The sequence below is a fragment of the Lycorma delicatula genome, chromosome 4, assembly GCF_047948215.1.
Source record: "Lycorma delicatula isolate Av1 chromosome 4, ASM4794821v1, whole genome shotgun sequence".
In the NCBI taxonomy this organism is placed as follows: Eukaryota; Metazoa; Arthropoda; class Insecta; order Hemiptera; family Fulgoridae; genus Lycorma; species Lycorma delicatula.
The window spans coordinates 77462080-77482921 of NC_134458.1; the positions used below are offsets into that span (position 1 = coordinate 77462080).

At 30.4% G+C, this 20842-nt stretch overlaps 1 protein-coding gene across 2 annotated transcripts; it reads right to left on the minus strand.

Moving 5' to 3' along the window:
* Positions 1-765: 765 nt before the first annotated feature.
* LOC142323575 (ribitol-5-phosphate xylosyltransferase 1-like) lies at positions 766-19096 on the minus strand. 2 transcript variants are annotated; one of them, XR_012756126.1, is made up of 5 exons: positions 18913-19096; positions 16557-17031; positions 6798-6968; positions 1346-4086; positions 766-1304 (listed from the first exon to the last, which is right to left on the minus strand). XR_012756126.1 is itself a non-coding variant. In XM_075363393.1 (4 exons), the coding sequence occupies exons 1-4, from the start codon at positions 19058-19060 to the stop codon at positions 3699-3701; spliced, it is 1182 nt and encodes a 393-aa protein (XP_075219508.1). In that variant the 5' UTR covers positions 19061-19096; the 3' UTR covers positions 768-3698. The 2 variants fall into 2 exon arrangements, 1 of the variants encoding a protein (XP_075219508.1); XM_075363393.1 differs by having other exon boundaries at positions 768-4086.
* Between the last annotated feature and the right edge of the window lie 1746 nt (positions 19097-20842).

A 20842-nucleotide genomic window follows, 5' to 3' on the forward strand; every position in this document is an offset into this window, starting at 1 on the left:
ATCCAGTGGCAAACAAAATGAACTCCTATAAATCAATCGACTACACTATTTAATGTATCTTTTTTTAGTGTACTAACCATATGACTAGTAATTTTTTTTTTAATGAGCTGTTATAAGAGTGAACAGATTAAAAAAACCTTATCAGCATTAGGGGTAATTAACCCTAAAATATCGCAGGATTATTTTTATTTTTTACTAATCCCATCAACTAGGAAATCTTTTATTACGCTTGTTTTTAAATCGGTCTTCATCAGAATAAGAACAGTTTTAACCTTTTATCACTAAGATAATTTTATAATGATTTTTTTTTAAATAGTTTTTTTGAGCAAACATCCCAAACATTGTTAGTTAAGATTTTTTAAACTGTTTTATATAACTTAGGACAGTGACACAGTTGAGTTTATGCTAACCTGGTTAAGAAATAATTAATACTTTTTTCATAAATCTTCTGAATACTGTTATTTCTGCAAAGTCCTCACGATATGGCTTTTGAAAACAAAACAAGTTATTTGTAACTAAACCTTCCACTGTCAGAATGCGCCACTAATACAATGGAAAGTGCATAAAATGTAAAATGGACTTTAGAAAGATGACAACAATTGCATATCTGTCATGAGTGTAGTCGACATGGTAACATAATGTCAAGTTCAGAATTATCATGTGTGTCATATTGCTTTTACATATACATCCATCATGTGCCAATTAACAATTATCATTAAGCACCATGGACTGAGGATACAAAACTAACCAGTACACAAAAGATTATTGTTATAATGTAACTAATATTATGCGATTAAGTATTCACAAAATGAAATTAATAATTATTATAACCACGTTCAAAAAAATTTTAAGCAGCAATACAAAAATCAGCTCTATTTTACATTTTCTTTATTTTAAAAAAAATAATCAATAAAAAATGAAACCACAGTATAAAGAGTAAAAAAAAAAATATATATATGTGTATATAATAAATAATAACTTCTCAGTTGGATGTTAAAATAACAGGAACACAAAATATCAAATCCCAAATAAGTCATTAAGCAGATAATAGAGATAAATATAAATATGCAGATAAAATATTTAGATCAAAAATATTCCAATATTATAATTTTTTGTAAAAGCAACCATTTTACAATATTATGATATTATTACTTACGAAAATAAAAATACAAAACATAACACAATGCTTTGCCTTTTATACAGTGCAACTAAAAAAAAAAAAAACCTAATCATGTGTCCAACAATAGGTAAATACAATTAAACACCCCACCATTCAACCACACTAGAAACCAAACAAATCACACCTCCACAAACTCCACCCACACATAGCAATCATACATCACACAAATTAAATTAGATGAAATATTATATTAGCCTAACATACAAACCACTTAATCCATAATATCTGATCTGTTATTAACATCATTTTTACATTTAATAATATGAATCATTTCTAGCGCCAATCTTCTGGTATTATTTATATCATAATCCAAAATTTTTACTTGCTCATAATTAAAACTACGTTTATTTTCTTTTTTGTGTTTGGATAAGGCTGTAACTTCATGTTTCCGCTAATTATATGCCTCCAAACACTTTTTTAAATATTGCATGGTTTGCTCTATTTATTGTCCCTGGCAGTCGTTAAATTTGATTCTATATACTAAGTTATACTGTCTAAGCTTCTCAATTTAGAAAAAAAGCGGTTAAAATTATTGAAATGTTTAAATGGTATATAGTGTTTATAACTGTTTTTATCACACACAGTAACTCCCATGATGTTGTTGTTACCTTCAGAAACAACAATGATAATTTTACACAACAACGATTTGATAATTTTATAAAAGCTATCACAGTAAATATTAACAGTTTTCATGGGGTAATTATTTTTTTAAAAAAAGATTTTTTGTTTCCTTAATAACCTTCCTTCTGTTAATTACATCAGTAAACATTAGAATTCTCCTTGCTAAATTTTTTACTACAGCTCTTTGATATGACATAGGCTGAGCTGACAGACAGTTTAAACATCTACCAGAAGAAGTCTTCTCAGCAAACCAACTAGAGTATATTTCCCATTCTGATGGGATATGGTCATATCAAGAAACAACTAGCATTTATTACATTCCACTTCTATTGTGAATTTAATGTCCTTATGACAATGGTTAAATTCATTCAGTACTTCTATTTGGTTCTCCGGAAAACATAATAAAATATCACAGATATATCTCTTATAGAAAGCCACCTCACTTCGGCCATTATTTGGGATTCACTAAATTTGCCAAACATACAGAAATAGGAGGGCAATCCCATGGCTAACAATTTAATTTTGTTAATAAAATCCTTATTTATATTGGTAAACTCTTTAATTTTCTTGCATTTTCCTTTGATTGCCTGTATGGCTAATTCCACACATATGCTAGTGTATAGTGATGCCACTTTGAAAGACACAAGTGTGCAATTCTCCGGTACAGTTTGTTTACATATAAAATTATAATCGAGTCTAATACTCAAATAATTAATATTATAATAATAATATTATAATTAATTCCCATGAGTCTAATACTAAACTCATTTTTTTCCACTACTTTTTGAATTATTTTGACTAAAAATTTAGATACATTACATGCGGGTCCCTGAATACAACTGACTATTGGTCTCATCAGATAATCTTCTTTATGTAACTTTATTAAACGATATATTCTTGGTGGTTTTTCATTAACAGTGGTAGTAGAATTTCTTCTTCCTTGTTAAAACAACCCGCTTTTTCCAATTAATATACAACTTATTATTTTCTTTGTACTTATTAGTGTTGTCTCCATGTATTAGTTTATACGTAATACTATCATTTAACAAAGCAAACATTTTTATAGAATAACTATTAGCATCCATAATAACTGTTTTGTTGTTTTTATTACTTTTAAATCATCTTTGTGTGTTTGCAAATTTTTTTTAGTTTTTTGTGCATTTCTTCCTAATATTATTAATTGCTATTTTCACTTCTACATTAATGAATTCACCTTCAAATAATTTTATTAGTGAATTACTATATCATCTCCTGTGAAAATATTTTTGTAACACTACAAACGTTATTCTGAAATTATTTTTAATTTCCTCACCTTTAATACAATCTCTAAATGTTTGCTATAATAATATTAGCAGGCAATGTCTTTTTAGGCATCACATCCAATTTGGCCATATTATTATAAGATTGGAACAATGAAACAAACCCTGGTCCTAATGATAAAGTGTTATATATTCCAGTATTTTAATATTTGCTAAATTTTGTATCTATTTTTAATTAAATTCTTCAAATTTTGGTTTCAATTTCATTCTTATTAGACTGTCAAATTTTTTAACATTGGCCACTTAAATATTAGTGAAAATTCCTTCTATGAAAGAACATATTTATGTTCTTCAGACAAAATACATTTTTTATATATGTTTATTGGCAAAATTAATCTTACTTTGTTTTGTTATTTTAAAAACAAAACGAAATTTGTTATTGTTTTGTATTTTGTTTAATTTTAAGTAATAACACAATAATATTGCGAAATGGTATGTTACCTGAAGAATTATAATATGGAATAATTGTGATCTAAATATTTTCTCTTTATATTTATTTCTATTATTTGCATAGTGACTTATTTGAAATCGGAATATTTTATGTTCCAGTTTTATACATATATTATAAATGTTATATGTTAACTAAAAAAAGATTCAGCAATCACATTTAGAAAAATTTTTCTCATTTCAGTTTTAAAATTCTGATACCAATTCAAAACATCTGTACGGCGTTTCTTTTTTAGTCTTTGAGGCATAGATAATTCTAATTTTAAAATATTTGGCAACTCTTTCCAATCTTTAATAAAAATGAAAGGTGGTTTATATAACTTAAGTAGTCTAAATGGCGTTTTATCACAAAATCCAGGAGTCGCACGATCTTCTACAACAGGAACACTTCCAAGAGAAAGTGCCTCATATATACGATAACTTTCTGCATTTTGGCCAACTGGACATAATGTCAAATCGGAATCTTCAATTATTTTTATATATCTTGATAATGATTCTTCTGTTTCAGATGGCACCCATCTAAAAAACAATATAAAAATACTTTGCTATTTAATTGATATTTTACATTTATAGTAAAAAAATTATTTAACAGTAATTGTATTTATATTACCAAAAAATATTCATAGAAGAATTTATGACATGCTTCAAGATAATAGATAGACACCAGCAGGTGTGTAAAATAAATGTGATGGTCTCAAATAGAAGTATAAATGATGCCAGAACATACCTTGATTTTTACGGAACACTATCTTACGGCTAAACACTATTACTAACTGTACTCAATAAGTAAATTCAGCTACCTAGTGGCATGAATAATCTCAAAAATACCAGCAAAACAATCAAAATTGCATGCAGGAAACCATTTGATAGATAAATTGGACTGACAGTTATTGCATTAATTTACTTACCAATGTTACTGATGAAGTTATCAACAAAAGCCGTTTTTCATAAAGACACTTTTTTCCTTTTTTCATCTTTTATGATCGCATAGGATCGCTTTAGTTGGTCCATTATCCAAGTCCCTTCAAAGGGACTGTTCAAACATTGCAGTCCTCCCAGTACTTTTTCATATCTTCCAATCTCCATACCCTTTCTGGTGTTGAAAATGTTCATGTTGTGAGCTTCTTTCTTATGAGAGTGAAGCGAGTATTTTTGTCCCTGAAGTTTTTATTTAATTTTATCTTGGTGTTTTCTGGTGAAAGGCCAATTTTCTTCAAATTCTCTCTTATTTCTTTTATCTATTTCCATCCAGTGTTGGTGTTTTTCAAGTCAAGATTGAACTGTACCAACTGTTTCAGAAGTTTCAAATCTTGCGTCCTCATAATGTGTTCTAAGAATCCTAGTTTCCTCTTACGCATGGTATCAGTGATGGCTTCTAACTCTTTGTACACATTTTTGTTGGGTATGATCCACCACAGCCCATCTTTCTGGTACATTTTGTTAATGCAGGCTTCCAACTCCTTTATCAATTTTCTGGAGTCAATCAGTCTTTGATTGTTCGTTCAGGTGGAAGAGTTTCTGCTGCATGTGTGGCTTCTGATTTTATAACTGTGATGTAATGTTACCTTAAAATTTAATGTAATTTTACTTTAAAAGATAATAACAAGTTTTTTCATATAATTTTCCTTAACACTATGTTTGCCATTGGTAACACCATTACTATCAAGAATCTTCTTTAACAAAACTTAATTTCATTTAAATGATGCACAAAATATGTAAAAATCGTATTAAATTAAATAAATTACATACTACCTAAATCACAGAATTATAACCTACATTGTTATATCAAAATAAACATTATAATATAATATACAATACAGTTACTGCCTTCTCCAAGTACCTTACTGTAACCTGTAAGTGCCCATAGTTAAATCAAAATTTGATTCTTCTTTAACAATAAAAAAAGTAATTTTAAAAATACATTAAAAAATAGACATCACTGACATTTTGAACTTGACTACATACAAAACACTTATCTGCATTTAAAAAAAAACCAAATACAATCAGTTTAGATCACAACAAAATAAGTAAAATGAAGTAAATAAATTTTAATGGATGTACATTTTGCATACCAATATTTGGCACAGTAAATTAGATGCTGTTTTTAATTTTATTAGATAAAACACCAAAGCAATCTGTTTCTAATGAATAAAAAATTGTAATCACATTCTTTTCAGAATTAGTAAACTCTTTAACAGTATTTTCTGGGAGTATATGTCTCTTTCCATATAACAAATCATCTGCATTGAAAATTAACTTCAGTGAATCAAATCATTTGAATTTAATTATCAGGGAAAGAACTTTTAGATAATCAAATTATTTTTTATGCAAATACAATTTTGAAAAAATTAGTTAATAGATAGTGTTATAAATTTTTTTCCATACTTTTGTTTGAGTCATGTCATGCTTACTATAGTAATATAAAGTATGACTATACTCATACTACATACATTGTCATATTTTGACTATGGATACTTTGACTATGTATGTCATAGTCATACTACGTAGTCATACTTTGCATTTTATAGCAATAAGCTTTGTATAATAGTAACTAGTGTAAAGACATCCCTACAACATAAAGGATTCACATCACCTGAAACATCTCAGGGAAACCAAACTTGGAAAAGAAGCAATAAGGATAAAATGACAATGGTCAAAGGTAAATTTAATAACTAAATTCTTGTACAACACTAAGGTTAAGAATTCCAGAAGCAGTGACCATTTAATTGAGTAATCACATCCTACAAACATTTGAAATGACGACATTGGGTCAAGCACACTGCATGACTTTTACATTAGTAGCCAATGCATTAATGTCAATTCTTTTTTAGCCTTTTACTAAAATGCCACTAAAACTGGTTTGAAACCAGTATAAAATAAAACAAACTAAACACAATAAATATAATCTACAGAAAATTATGCTAAAAAATGTAAACTAATTGCATTATTAATTTTTTCATTCAACTGATAACATTTGTAAGAGATAAAATTTGTCTGAGTTATTACATGCCTGCAATAAAACAGAATCTTATTTTTATGAATACATTAAATCTTTCTCGATTCACTTTAAAATAACTGATATGATTGTAAAAAAAAACAAAAAAAACACATGACATAAGGAAAAATATCAATAGCCAAAGCTAAACCTAACAGTATGGCCACAAAAACCAGTTTTCATAATTTAAAATTCTAAAATTTACAAAAATAAAAATCAATATTCAAGTACATACGTTTTTCGTCCAACTATTGGGCATTTTTTAAGAGCCGATACAGAATTAACTATCTGCAAAAGTTTGCTCCTCGATGAATTTGTATAGATGGTCCCTAAAAAATTGCAAATATAAGGCCGTTTAACAGTTCCATTAATGCTCTCTTTATGGATATTTTGAAATCCTCTATACCTGTAAAAATATTTGTTTGATTTTTAAAAAATCGTAAGTTTTTTGTTTACCTGTAATTTATCACTTAACTGATACAACAAGAGATAAAACATGACTGCCAAAAAAAAATTTTTCCCTTTAATATAGGATAATTAATAATGCTGGATAATTAGAGCGTGCCAATTAGAGATGACAATTTTCTATTTAGTATAAATTTTTTCTAATTTTTCAATTTAATATATACATATATTTAAAAAAATAATAATTTAAATATATACACGCCCGCGCGCGCGCACACACACACACACACAAGGCATATTCATAAAGTAAGAGCTATTTGGTCATTAGAAAAAATGATCTCATGAGAAAAAGTTTTTACTTACAGTTTTAGTTTACTACACATCTACTTCACTTTTCCACATAATCGCCATTCAGTTCTAAGCACTTTTCGTACTGCTGCACCAGTTTCTTTAACCCCTCTACATAGAAGTTTGCCACCTGGGAATTGAACCAGTTGACAATGGCAGTCTTGAGTTCCTCATCATTTTCAAACCGTTATCCACCAAGCCACTTTTCCAAATGCAAGAAGAGGAAGATGTTGCTAGGTGCAAGTTCGGGACTATATGGAAGGTGGTCAAAAAGTTCCCACACAAATCTTGAATCGTCTTTTTTGGTTAAGGCAGCATGGTGAGGACACACATTGTTGTGAAGGAGGATTAAGGATTGTGCCAGATGAGTTCCCCGCGTTGTCAATTTTGGATCCCACATCTCAGTTTGGTCAGCGTTTTGCAGTACCTGTCAGCTGTAATTGTTGATTCACGTTCCATGAAATCAACCAAAATGACACCCTTTTCGTCCCACAAAATGGTAGCCAACATTTTTCGACTTCAGTACAGAGACTGCTTAAACTTTTTCAGTTATGGGAAACTTGAATGGCGCCACTGCATTGACTGTTGTTTAGATTCTGCATTGGTGTAGGATATCCATATCTTGTTGCCCGTAACAATGTGGGAAAACAAATCATCTCCATCTTGTCAATAGAGGTCCAAAAACACTCATCTACTGCAAATTCGTTGCTCTTTGTGTTGGTTGGTGAGCATTTTCGGTACTCATCTTACACACAATTCGTGATATCTGAGCTTTTCTATGACAATCGTGTAGACAGAGGTGCGTCCAACATGTGCAAATTCATCAGAGCACTAATTCTCAATCGCCGATCACATCGCAGTTTTCAGATCACTTGTTCAACGATTTTGTCTGTCTGAATACTGGGCCTGCCATTCTGCTCTATGTCATGTACATTTGTGCAGCCATTTTTAAAGTCTCGACACCATTGTCTAACCTTTCCTTCACTTATTACTGTAGGTCCATACACTAGCCACAACTCCCAATAAATTTCAGCAGCTGAAGATCCTTTTGCACACAAAAATTGAATCACAGTGCGCACTTCACAACTGGTGGGAGAAACAATTGTCGCGAACATTGCGATCTGCATTCACTGGCAAGCAAATGACTACAGAATCAAAACAACTGCAGTGGCTTTGTAAATAGCCAATAGATGGTCCTGCATGCGTGAAACTGTGTTCAGACCTGCTAATATTTAAATATAGGCCAACGGCCCTTACTTTATGAATATGCCTTGTGGATATAGAACCTGTGACATTCCTGGTAATCACTCCAGGGTCATACACCTATATCGGTTCAGCTGTTGAGCTGCTACGATGGAAAAAACATAAATACACCCTAAATAAGGTTCATTTCTGAGTGTATCAGTTGATTTTTGTTGTGGTTTGGCTCCATTGTGATTTTGTATTATACTAGCAAATACCCTATTGGAATTTTGAAAATCGGGAGATTGGTTGCAAAGATATAACAATATTTCCAAATAATCGTGATCTGTTAGATTGGGAGTGTACCTGATGCATACAAAAATTAGTTTTCAACCTACTAACAAATACTCCATCTGAATTTTGAAAATCGGATGACTGTTTGCAGAGATATTATAAGAGCACCCCATTGCACCTCCTAAAACAGAGCCCCAGGCGCACCTCGTTTGTTACCAGTTGATGGTGATGATTGGTCTAACCTTGCACAAGATGCTCACATGACTCTAGCTCACACGCAGTCCCCACGGAAAGCCCATTTTTATTAAACAGAAATTTTTTTAATTTATTTAATATTATTTTATTTAATGTAGATTTGATTCTATTATTTTTGTAATATTATTCATTCCATTGATTTGAATCATTCAATTCAAACCCAGCTCTCACAGTGATAGAGGCTCACTGTTCACAGTTTATTAATTCAATCATTAAAATATGTGCTTAAACCGGCAAACCTCCACTACTATATATCTATACAGTCTATGACTCCCGATAACATAAAGATTCCAATGCAGGATCGTACACCCAAATCGGTTTAGCCGTTGAGCTACTACGGTGGAACAAACATACATACATACACCTTAAACACATTACACTCCTTTTTGGCAGTCGTGTAAAAATATAAACATCACAGAAAGGTGAAAGACTAAATACAACATTTCCAGCAACACGAAATGGACAATTTAAGGAAGATTTTTCTTGTGATTAATTCACCAAATAAGTTTTCAAACCTTATAGATGGAAATATGATTTATATATTTTACAGCAGGTGGGAAAAAATATTGTGCCTGTCCAGTATTCAAACCCAAAAACCAACCAGAAGAAAAGCTGAGAAGTTGTGATACTAACCATATTCTGCTGTGATAAAGGTTATAGTGCTCTACATGCAACAATCTTATAAAAAAAATTTTTAATATTTATTTAATATTTTCTACTACCAGATAGACACATGTAACCCAAAATCGGAAAGACAAATGACAAAGGAATCTATCAATAACCACTTACCAAAAAATCTACCTAAAACTAGACATGCATTTATAAATGATAAATAATAATCATAAAATGAATGTAGATATAAAAGAATTAGTAACAAAATATAAATACAAATTACCATTGTTTTCCAATCAAAATTCTAATTTTGTATAGATTTTTATTTTTCACAAATGGTTCTTGATCATTTCTCTTTGCTATTTTATTTTAATAACAATTTAGTATTATTTGAAAAATAATAACCATTAATACTGTATAAAATCAAGTACGGTTTTTCAGACTAGCCTACACTTAATAAAATGTCTGTATTAATATGATATTAAAATTATTTATTAAAACATACTGAAAATATGAATCAAGTAAAAATATTTTATGTTACATATATGTTAGCTGAATGTAGTTAATTAGTAAAATAGTTGAATAGATATAGTTAAAATATTACAATTTAATAATTAGCTGAGCGTTTAATTTAAGAATAAATAATAAATTATATTAATATATTATAATCATTTAATTTTATTCATTCTGTACAGAAAATGACAATACTCATCCGGTAAAAAGATGCAAATAACTAAATTTTGTTGAAGTAGTTGTTTAGTGAAATATTCTTGAATTGTTCACTCTGGCGAGTTAATTTCCACAAGTTTTATCCTGTTCACTTACTGTTTAAGAGCCTGAATCTATAAGAACTAAACCACAGAAATCAATAACTTCCAAGAATACTGGTCCAGTTAGGAAAATCTTTACTCGGTTTAGTAGGACATATCGTCAAAATAAATACAGATGTAACAAAAGAAAATAAACAAAATGTTATGTTGTTTTATTTTCACAAAATTAATTAAAAAAATTACAACTGTTACAGAACACAGTATCTTCCTTGGATATTATGAACAGAATCATTATGAACAGTATCATTAAATTTAACTACCTGATAAACAACAGGAAGGAAAACATTAGTCTTATTAAATCAGGTCTTTTTTCAATAATTCAAACAACCAGTGTAGAAATTGAATGTCAGAAATATCACCTGACTCTCTGACACTATAAATTAAAACATATTTCCGTGCATTCAGTAACAATGTTTCAGTTAATAAGCTATTTAAATTTTTTTAAAGAGAAATAATCAAATTCTGTACAAACTTAAAAACATGTGCAACCTTCATCTTTAATTGTATATAAGTGGACAGCTTGTTCTAAGGATACAAACAATCCACTGAAAAGTTATATAGTTCCATTCAGTAGTTATGCAGTAACAGGTGATGCCACTTGTTTTTTCCTTAAAGTACGTATTGCATGTTTGCTTTCATAGGTTTTACATGCAACTGGACTGTTTTCTAACATTTATTAACATTAATCGTTGACTGACTGTGTTTAAAGTTGACTGGAAGAACAGGAGAGATATCAAAATATTGTTATAGAAACTGCCCTTTGAAGAAAAAGTTGGCAGTAAAGAGAAAGATGTTGGTGAGAGTGACATGGTCCACATTATTTAATGGACTGCCAGTATGGGGGAGACCCTTAAAGACCAAAAAGGCATTAATAATAAACGAGAGGCTGCAATGTAAGATTGCCTTGAGAGTTACCATCTACTACAGAACAGTTTCTGCTGAAGTGGCATTTGCAGTGGGAGGCATCCCTCCAACTGAGCTTATGGTACTGAAGTTATGCAACTATTGGAGGGGAGCCCAATCAGGGGATATGAATGTACAACTGATGGAAAGATGGCAAAAGTGGTGGGCGGATGCAGGACATGTAGGTGGACTCACCAGATAGTACCTAATTTAAGCCCCTGGGTAGAAAACATTGGGGAAGTTGAATTTTGAAATGATTCAGTTTTTAATGGGTCATGGAAGTTTTAACTCCTACCTATTTAGCAGGGAAAACTCGTCAAAAGCATGGATTTACTGTGGGCAGTGTGATACGGCAAACAACAAGATTTTTAATTGTGTCCACTGCATATCATTCAGAAAGGGCTGCCTTGAGATGTTTGACGGAATATTTGCTGATATATCCTGGCTGTTTATTTTTTGCAGCTGGACATAGCTGTGCAAATCATAAAATTACCACCTCTAAAACGAGCAGTACACATGCGTTTTCACCAAACCTTAGCTACAGAGATGGTACAGTCATAGTCACAATTACTGATAAGAGCTTCTCCAGTTGCATTCACTATGGGTTTTACAGAGCCTGCAATGTAAAATATTATGCTATTCCTTTGACTAGAATATAAAATCAATTTTTTATAGACCTAGTAATAAATCACTTATGTAATTATGAAGTAATAAAATTTAATTTCTTACCTTTTACGGCATCCTAAATCAAATTTATATTTGTACACTTAGAAGTCACAGTTTTAAAACCAAATTGCACAACAGTAAAATGATTAATTAAATTTAATGTTTTAATGTTACACAGTGTTATAGTGTACAATAATTAAAAATTGATAACTTTATGAACAGTCATTTTTTTATAGAACGTACAGAACCTACACTGATCAGTCGTTGTTGGTAATCACTTCAACTCCCAACATTTGTTAGTTTCATCCTCTGAATTAGTAGGATCGGATTCAGAATCACTATCCTCTTGTAAATTCATACAAACACTGTCACTTACATAATCTAGCCAGCCTTCTGTTTGTATAGAATCATTTTTAATTGTTATGAAATGATTACACTTTGATTCCCATTGTTCTTTAGATATTATTTTAAACTTTTTTCGCATAAACAAGCTATGTCGTGTTAAAAATAACATTTCCCCTTCCAACCCAAGATTTTAAATCAGACCAAATTAATTCAATCAGGGTGGTATGGTGGCAGTCTTAGTGCGGTGTGCCCTTTTTTTGCCAGCAACCTATCTATTTGAAATGTCTTATGCCTTGGTTTATGAAGTTGTACCAATTCATACAATTCATTTTCAACACGTTTTATGAAAATAGTATTATCATTTCTGTCAACCATTCTTTCATTACAGCTTTTGTACACGATAATGTCAGAGCTTTGTTAATTTTTTTGTTATGATAAGAAGCATTATCCACAACACTTTAGGTGGTAAATTTAGAATTAATTTTTTCTTTAACCACTGTTCATAATTATCAAAATTCAGAATATCATGATAATCACCAGCGGTTGATTTGATTTACATATTAAGGGTACATTTGGAAAAAAACCATTTGTACTCCCTGCGTGGATTATGATTAGTCTCTGGCCCTTTGATAAATGAGCAGTAAAACCGTCATGTGAGTTGTGATGCCAGTTTTTTAGTCTGGTATGGTTATTATGAATATAAGTCTCATCAGTGTAAATAACATGTCTATTTTCTCAGCAGTATTGTAAATGAGAAGTATTGTATGCATTTTAATTGTACGTAGTGCGTTTCAATAAAAATTTTACAGTTATTTTTTGTTTTTACCCAATTAAATCCCAGTTCTTTCAAAATTTTATTGACTAGTTTTCCCTCCCTGACAATTAATAGATTTTCCTAAAATTGGTAACAGATTTCTTTAAAGTGGATACAATCTTTTGATTAACGTAAAAATGACGTACTGTACATCTGATTACACATTTGTCGAAGTTGTCAATGTCCGTTATTCGTTTTTGTATGTTGTGTTTTTAACCTGGAATACTAAAAGATATATTTGTGTTTTTACCAATTTCTTTTGATTCTTTTATTATTTGACTAATGGATCATTTTGAAAATACCAGTGGATTGTGACACGTGTTCACGAATTTTGTTTACATCTATTACAAAACTTCCAACATCTGCATCTGCTTCTTTCTTCATAAACTCATATACATTTGTAACTATTTCTCTAACTTGACTAAGAAGAGTTTTATTGAATATCGTTGATTTTTTTGGGGCATTTACAATTTGATATAAATAGAATACATTTATGTTATAAAATACTCAATATTAACAAAATATAAATATCCAATATAGAATACACAACTACACAGTAATTAGCATTTAACTTCTTGGGCTGACTGTACAAGCACTGATGTTGACAGTATGAACCCAGTTACGGATTGAAATGTGCACGCACTACTAATGCTAGCTTCTAACAAACACTTTAAAGAAAACCAATATACATTCATGATATTGAGTTATGCCAATTTTGACAAGTCGAGCATTATGTTGAGAGAGGGAAAGGTTTTAGCTGGTGCAATCTGAACAGGCAGGTTGTTTCTGTCAGAAATTTCCCCTCCTCCATTGGGGAAAGAAAGTAGGAATTAACAAAAGCATGTTCATGAAGTGGGGAAAATGATACCAGGTCTGTGTTTCTGCATCAATGGATACTTGATACAAGTATCCATGTGAACAGCTAAGCAAGAGAGCCCATCCTGCAAAACATTCCCAAAAGATTCTGGGTTTTGATGAGTAACAGATACCATCAAAACCAACATTAGGAAAGGATCTATCATTTATTCTGATTCTTTGTAAGCAAATTGTGTACCCCTACTAACAGCTGGGTTCTAACATTTTGAAGTCAATCACAGTAAATAGCACTTCTAGTCACCATTAATCAACCAATAATAAAAGTGAATGACAGAAAACAATTCAATTACACGTAATATTTCCATTCAAATTCTTGTGTAATAAGCTATTTAAAAAATGTCATAAACAGAGTATTAGAGACCGAATAGGTAAGTGTGGTACAATTCAAGAGCAGAGGTTACACATTCACTGACAAAATATGGACCACTAGTCACTGTAGAAATGATACATGACCAGATACTAGGGGTAGAACATGGCACAATTTACAGAGTACAGTACTTTCATAAGCAATTTTTTCTAATTCTTGTTAAACATGAGTATTTTTTCAAACCATAGTTTTTAGTTTGTTATATAAAACTTCATTTTATCTTTATCTTTTAATTCCCTACTCAACTATAGCAGTCAAGTCTGATACAACAAGACAAAATACAACGAAAATCTTTGCAGTTTACAAGAAAACATTAGACATGCTAGAAGAAATTAGTATCAAAGTATTATAGAAAAGGTATTAAAAGTAAATATTCTTCAAATACAGCTGGTTTTAGTGACAGTTCTTAATTTAAAATACAGAGTATCAAAAATATTCATTCGATTTCAAAAGATTTTATTTTTTAAACAAATGAATGTGTAATCTTGTGGCAAGTTATAAAATAGAAATTTTCACAAATACCTAATAAGGCCCCTTCCAGATGCACTTCATACATCTACAAGATAGTTAAACTCATCCCATACTTCAGTGATCATATCTGGTGTTACTGAAGTCACTGCTATTGTTATGCAGTTTATTTACAGTTACTGGAAGAGGGAACACAAAAATGAGTCTTTCACAAACACATACAAGAAAAAAATCACAAATTTGAAACCAGCAACATTTAGGTGGCCAGTGGTGAAATGCCAAATTGGCAGGACCCTTACTGGTGATCCATCATTGTGGAAGATTATTGTTAAGAAATGCTCGAACCTGCAGATGTCAGTGCAGTAGTGCTCCATCCTGCTGGGAAATAAATTTATCAGAATCAGCTTGTAGCTATGAGAATAACCACGTTTCCATAATTTCTGTAATATTTCCATATTTGAGATTCTTATAATACTGTCTTTGATAAGAAAATATAGACCATAAACCTTTTCTAGGGAAATAGCACAAAAGATATAAACTTTTAAAGACATCTCTCATCCTCGATTGTTGCATGTGGTGGCTCTGTTCCCCATATTCCCCATATTCTTACGTTGTGGCATTTCACTTTTCCACTTACATGAAACATGTACTTTACACTGTACAGTAAGCATGAGAGAAAACTGTCATTTCTTCCTGCTTGCTGAGGATGAATTCAAAAAACTCTTCCAGGCACAAGGGAAGAACCAGCTGACAACCAAGTGAAATTCTACAACCCTCTCTCTTACATATTATAAGAGAGCTGTTCGTTAGCAGTGAATGGTTGCAGAGTTAACACATTTACCACAGTGCAGGAAAACAAGTGTGTTTAATGGTAATATGGCGAAGCGTAGCCATATGACCATAAAATTGTTGTATGACTTGTTAACAAATCGCCCACCATGGTGAACTACCTTTTTTTACAGTTTACCTCTTAATCTATGTAACAATTTTTTTATGATTGTTTGAAGCAAAACTTTTTAAAGAAAATAAATGATTAATACTAGGCTTTTCTTCTGTCTATAACATATCCAGTTTTCCATTTTTTGTAACTATTTTTTAGGTCATAATCTTATCAGCATGGTCAAAATAATATTTTATATTTATATTATTTTTTTTAAATAAAAAAAATAAAAAATAAAAAACTTTAAATAATCCCAATTAATATGGAAACCAGGAGGATGAAATGAGCATTTTGAAAAAATAAGCTAAAAATTGCTGGGATGAGATATCCATGGATTATTTTTTAAATATTGAAAAGCCTTTCCAAGTGGCGGCAAAACAGGAACTAACCCAAGCCAGCTGCCTGAGCTCAAAAAACAGGAATATAAAATATTATAGACATTTTAAATGTCAACGTGTCATCAGTCTCTTGGCAGAGTTCAATATTTTGATGCTTTAATGAATCATAGCACACATGTTAAAAACCTTTTGAAATCAATGAATAATTTTGATACACTCTGTGCATCAATATAATCAACTGAAAAACATATTTAATAAAATTAGTTACACTAAACAAAACTGCACATTTCTATTTTATATTTAATGCAAAACAGCTATTTAAATAAAATCTAGCTAATTATAAAAACTTACTGTGCAACACCCAATGGCCACTGATAAAATTCAGTGTTATCTATAAGTATGCTATCATAAACAATAAAAACAATATTAATCTGTCCACCACGAGAACTCATATAAGGCAATATCCAATTGTTTTCACACCGTTCATCTCCCAGTAAGACTAAAGCTACTTTCTTCAGTTTGTTATATTTTGGTAAGTAATCCAGCCAGCTCTTCCCTACTTTTATTTTATCCTCTGAGCGACCATTTAATACCAAAACTAAATATTCAACATTTTCAGGCACTGTTGTCTGTATAAAAAGAGGACCATATTTAAAATTGAATGTTAAATTACTAACAGATAATGAGCCAGTTTTACCCAAACCGTTCTCCAAAACGAAAAGATCTCCTTGCAAAATATGTTCCCACAAATAAATTGCAATTGATGCTTTCCCCCAAATCTCAACTGATATATTTCTGTTGCTGACAACATTTTGTTCTGGTCCATCTAAAAAAAAAATAATCCAATTCAGGTAAATAGCAGTTCTCACAAATTATAAAAAAATGTATGTATTATGTAATTTTCTAATAATAAAATAAAATATTAACTAATAATGTTTTTCCTGCAAGTTGAAGCTGTGTATATAATATGTTGCTTCACAATAGAAACGGGTACATTATACTTCACACCATCGTCTCAATCTTTCTTGTAACTGTAATACAAGTAAAATACTCTTAGACAACAGTAATGATGTGTTGACTGCATTCTCTGAGAATTATGATGTTCATTATACAGCCAGTCCTTGTGATTATAAAGGCAGAATAAAGGTGTCTATGTAATATCAATTTGGTTGCTTGGGATCCTGATATACAACAGTATATTTGTTTCAGTGAAGAAGGTTATGAAAAACCACTTCCCTCTTCACGTTCCCTAGTATGTGTGGCATGGAGTGCCTGTTGTTCTTGAAGATAGCAGGCCATTTCTGGGAGTGATTTATGATTCCTGTCAGCTAGCTTCAACAATTATGGTTATAGCAATTAATATACATTCAACTAATAATGCCATCGAGAATGATAAAAAATCAGTATATATTAATGCCATAGGAGAGATGGTAATGCTCACATGTTTGTAGGTAAGACTCTAATGTCCTGGGCTGTCTTCTATGCTAGTCCATATAGTTTGTCTGTGAGGATTATTTTTTTATGTATAGTGGTAAGAATTATACAAAAAATAAACAATGGTAAAATAATGATAAATCATTATTTATTTATTCATGAAATAACTACAGTTATTTATTATAATTGATGCACAATTACAGCAACCTGGTTTTGTCTTTGGATGAAAGATGTATAGTGTGAGTAAAATGCCAAGGCAATTAGGTTGAAAACCTAAAACCTTCATGATGAAAGGATCTATGCCACTCATCCAAACCACCACAAAGATCAGTTAAAAATTTATGAAAATAAATTAACATAAATTTTAATATTCAAGATCAATTCCAAACTAAACCAACAAGCTTTGGTGACTTTTGTATGTGACAATTGTTAATAAAATGTTTCCAAGTGACTTTATCTAAAATTAAGATTTTGGAATTACTGTCCACTGAAGAAGCAGCTTGTGTTTCTACAGTAACATGAAACTCATCTTTTCATGAGTAAATGTAAAAACAGCATTGAAATGAAGCTGTTCTACAATGAAAGAATATAGAGTGCTGAAATATTCAGCCTTGCCATAAAAATAAACATATACAGAATAGTATTTCATTTATTACTGAAGCAAAGTTGTAAATGAAAGAAATAATTCAATTTGAAAAACATAATTTAATTTGGAAACAATCATAGCTTGATTAAGAAAGAACAAGGGATAATCCTTTAATGTATAAGTTCTAGAAAGATATTGTAATGCTACCAACAAATACTGTAATCTGTAATATGAAACAATAATGTTTTCAAAACATCAGCAAAGTTATCTTAAACACAGTCAAAAACAATTCCCCTAATTGTTTCATACAAATATTTTCCTATTTTCTGTTATAGATTAGATGGAATCAAATCAACAATAGTTCTATAAATTTCAGTTAAAAGCCACAATCAGTTACAACAGTTTTATAACACAATTAAAGTAATGGTCACCACTTAACAGTAACAAGGAACTGCAGAACTAATGTCAGTAAGCATACATAATTCAATTTTTAATTCATTGTTACAAAGAAAACTACATAAATGTTATGATAGTCGAAGTGAAATAAACGAAAAAATAAAATTTCCAAAAATTATTTCATTAAATATTGTAAGATTACATTTAATTAATAACACTTTTTACAGAAACAAGAATAATTATTTTCATTTAATTTAAGGTAAATTCGTAAATCTAACCTTATAAACTAACCTGTATGGGAAAAAATTAGTTTCTTGTGAGTCACCAAAATTAAAACGATAATAGTGACGATCGTGTACAAAGTCACACTGCTATATGCTAGTACATATTTATTGCACATTTCACACAAACATTTATCATTTTGAACCAAACTATTCATTCGCAACGGATTACCACTCAGCTATCAAGAATTCGATATCGACATATCGCGATTAGTTGATGCTACAATGTAATGTGATAATCGAGACGATTTTCTATCGATACTTAGTTGTTTTACATCTGTGCATTACGACTGACGGCATTATAATATTTTAAAATACATATAACTGGTATCCGATTACTGTCATATTATATTCCCTTTCGAAAAACATAACCTTTACTGCCAAATAAGAAAAAGACAAATATAGACTTCTTGAACCTTAAAATCACAAAACTTCAACACAAACACTAATTCAAAATCTACAGAAAACCTACCATGACTTACAAACACATCTTTACATTTCACAATATCTTATACACACCCCATACATCATAATCTTTCAGCTTAAAGAGCCACGCTGAAACAGCCACAACTTCTGACTATACAACACACAACTTTCACAAATTTCTTACCAGGATGAAGTAAAAACAAAAAAAATATTTGCTGAAACAATGGATGCAATACTGAAAGGCAAACTCCTGCCACACAAATTTCAGAAAAAACAAACCCATTATATTAATAACTGCCCACAAGTTAAATCAAGGAGGTTACAACATGATGCAGAGCAATACATGAAATAAAACATGATATGATCAAAACTCACACAAATAATCCAATAGATTTTATTTACATGAGTTATACAAATTTGATTGCTCAGATTGCGATAAGATCTGCATTAGATAAATAAGACAGTTTTTCACAGCAATATAAAAGAAGCATAAAAGCATTTCACTTCATTGCTAAATGTGCTTTTGCAAACTACCTCAATGAAAACAAACCACAAATATACAACAAACATCAACATTAAAATCTTACAAAAAACCAAGACAAGATGTAAACTAGACACACCTAAGAAACTCAAAAAAATTCTAAATAAGTAAATAATTCTGAAGTTATACAGTTATCTATGAACATAAATATTTAATAAAATAAATACAAATATATTTGTTCATAAAAAACTGTTTTAAAACCCATTTTGAACACCAATACTACATCCAGTGGCACAGAATATTCAGACACTATTTGAAGAAGCTTAATATACAGGAAAATTTCTGAGGAATCAGTAGTTTTTATAGCTTTAACTTTAAAGTAAAGAGTACTGCAGTAAATTTTTATAGTACATCAAGGATATAAAAATTATAACTTTTATGACAAAATTAACTATTAACTATTTTTAAAGAAATTAATTAAATAAACTACTATTATTATTAACATGGAGCTTACTTTTTTCCTAAAGCAAAATACTGATGTGATATATATGTATAATAATTACATAAAATCATAATATCCTTGTAAAAAATGTGATCTTTATGGAAAAAAATAAAAACACAAATGTTTCATAAAGACTATATAGTTAGATTATCTTCAAATAGATATATCTATTTGATAATTAAACATATATTAACAATGTTTATACAGTACAACTATTGTGAGTTGAATTATTACTACTGATGAATCACAAAAGAAATGCATTAACAAATTCAGTGCTTCTTTGAACATGGTCCATCATATTTGTGTGTTATTATGTCTGACGCTTTTCTTTTATTTCAACATTGTTAGGTTGAATAGAAGTTTACAGTTGCTACATATCTCCTATCGTGCCACTGAATCAGTTTGAGGTTTTCCTTGATGAGCTGACAGACTCTATTTCCAGAGTGTGGAAGAAGGTTATCATCGCTGGAGACTTTAATGCAAAGAGCGTGGTCTGGGGCTGTCGTGCTACGGATATCCGGGGTACGAGGC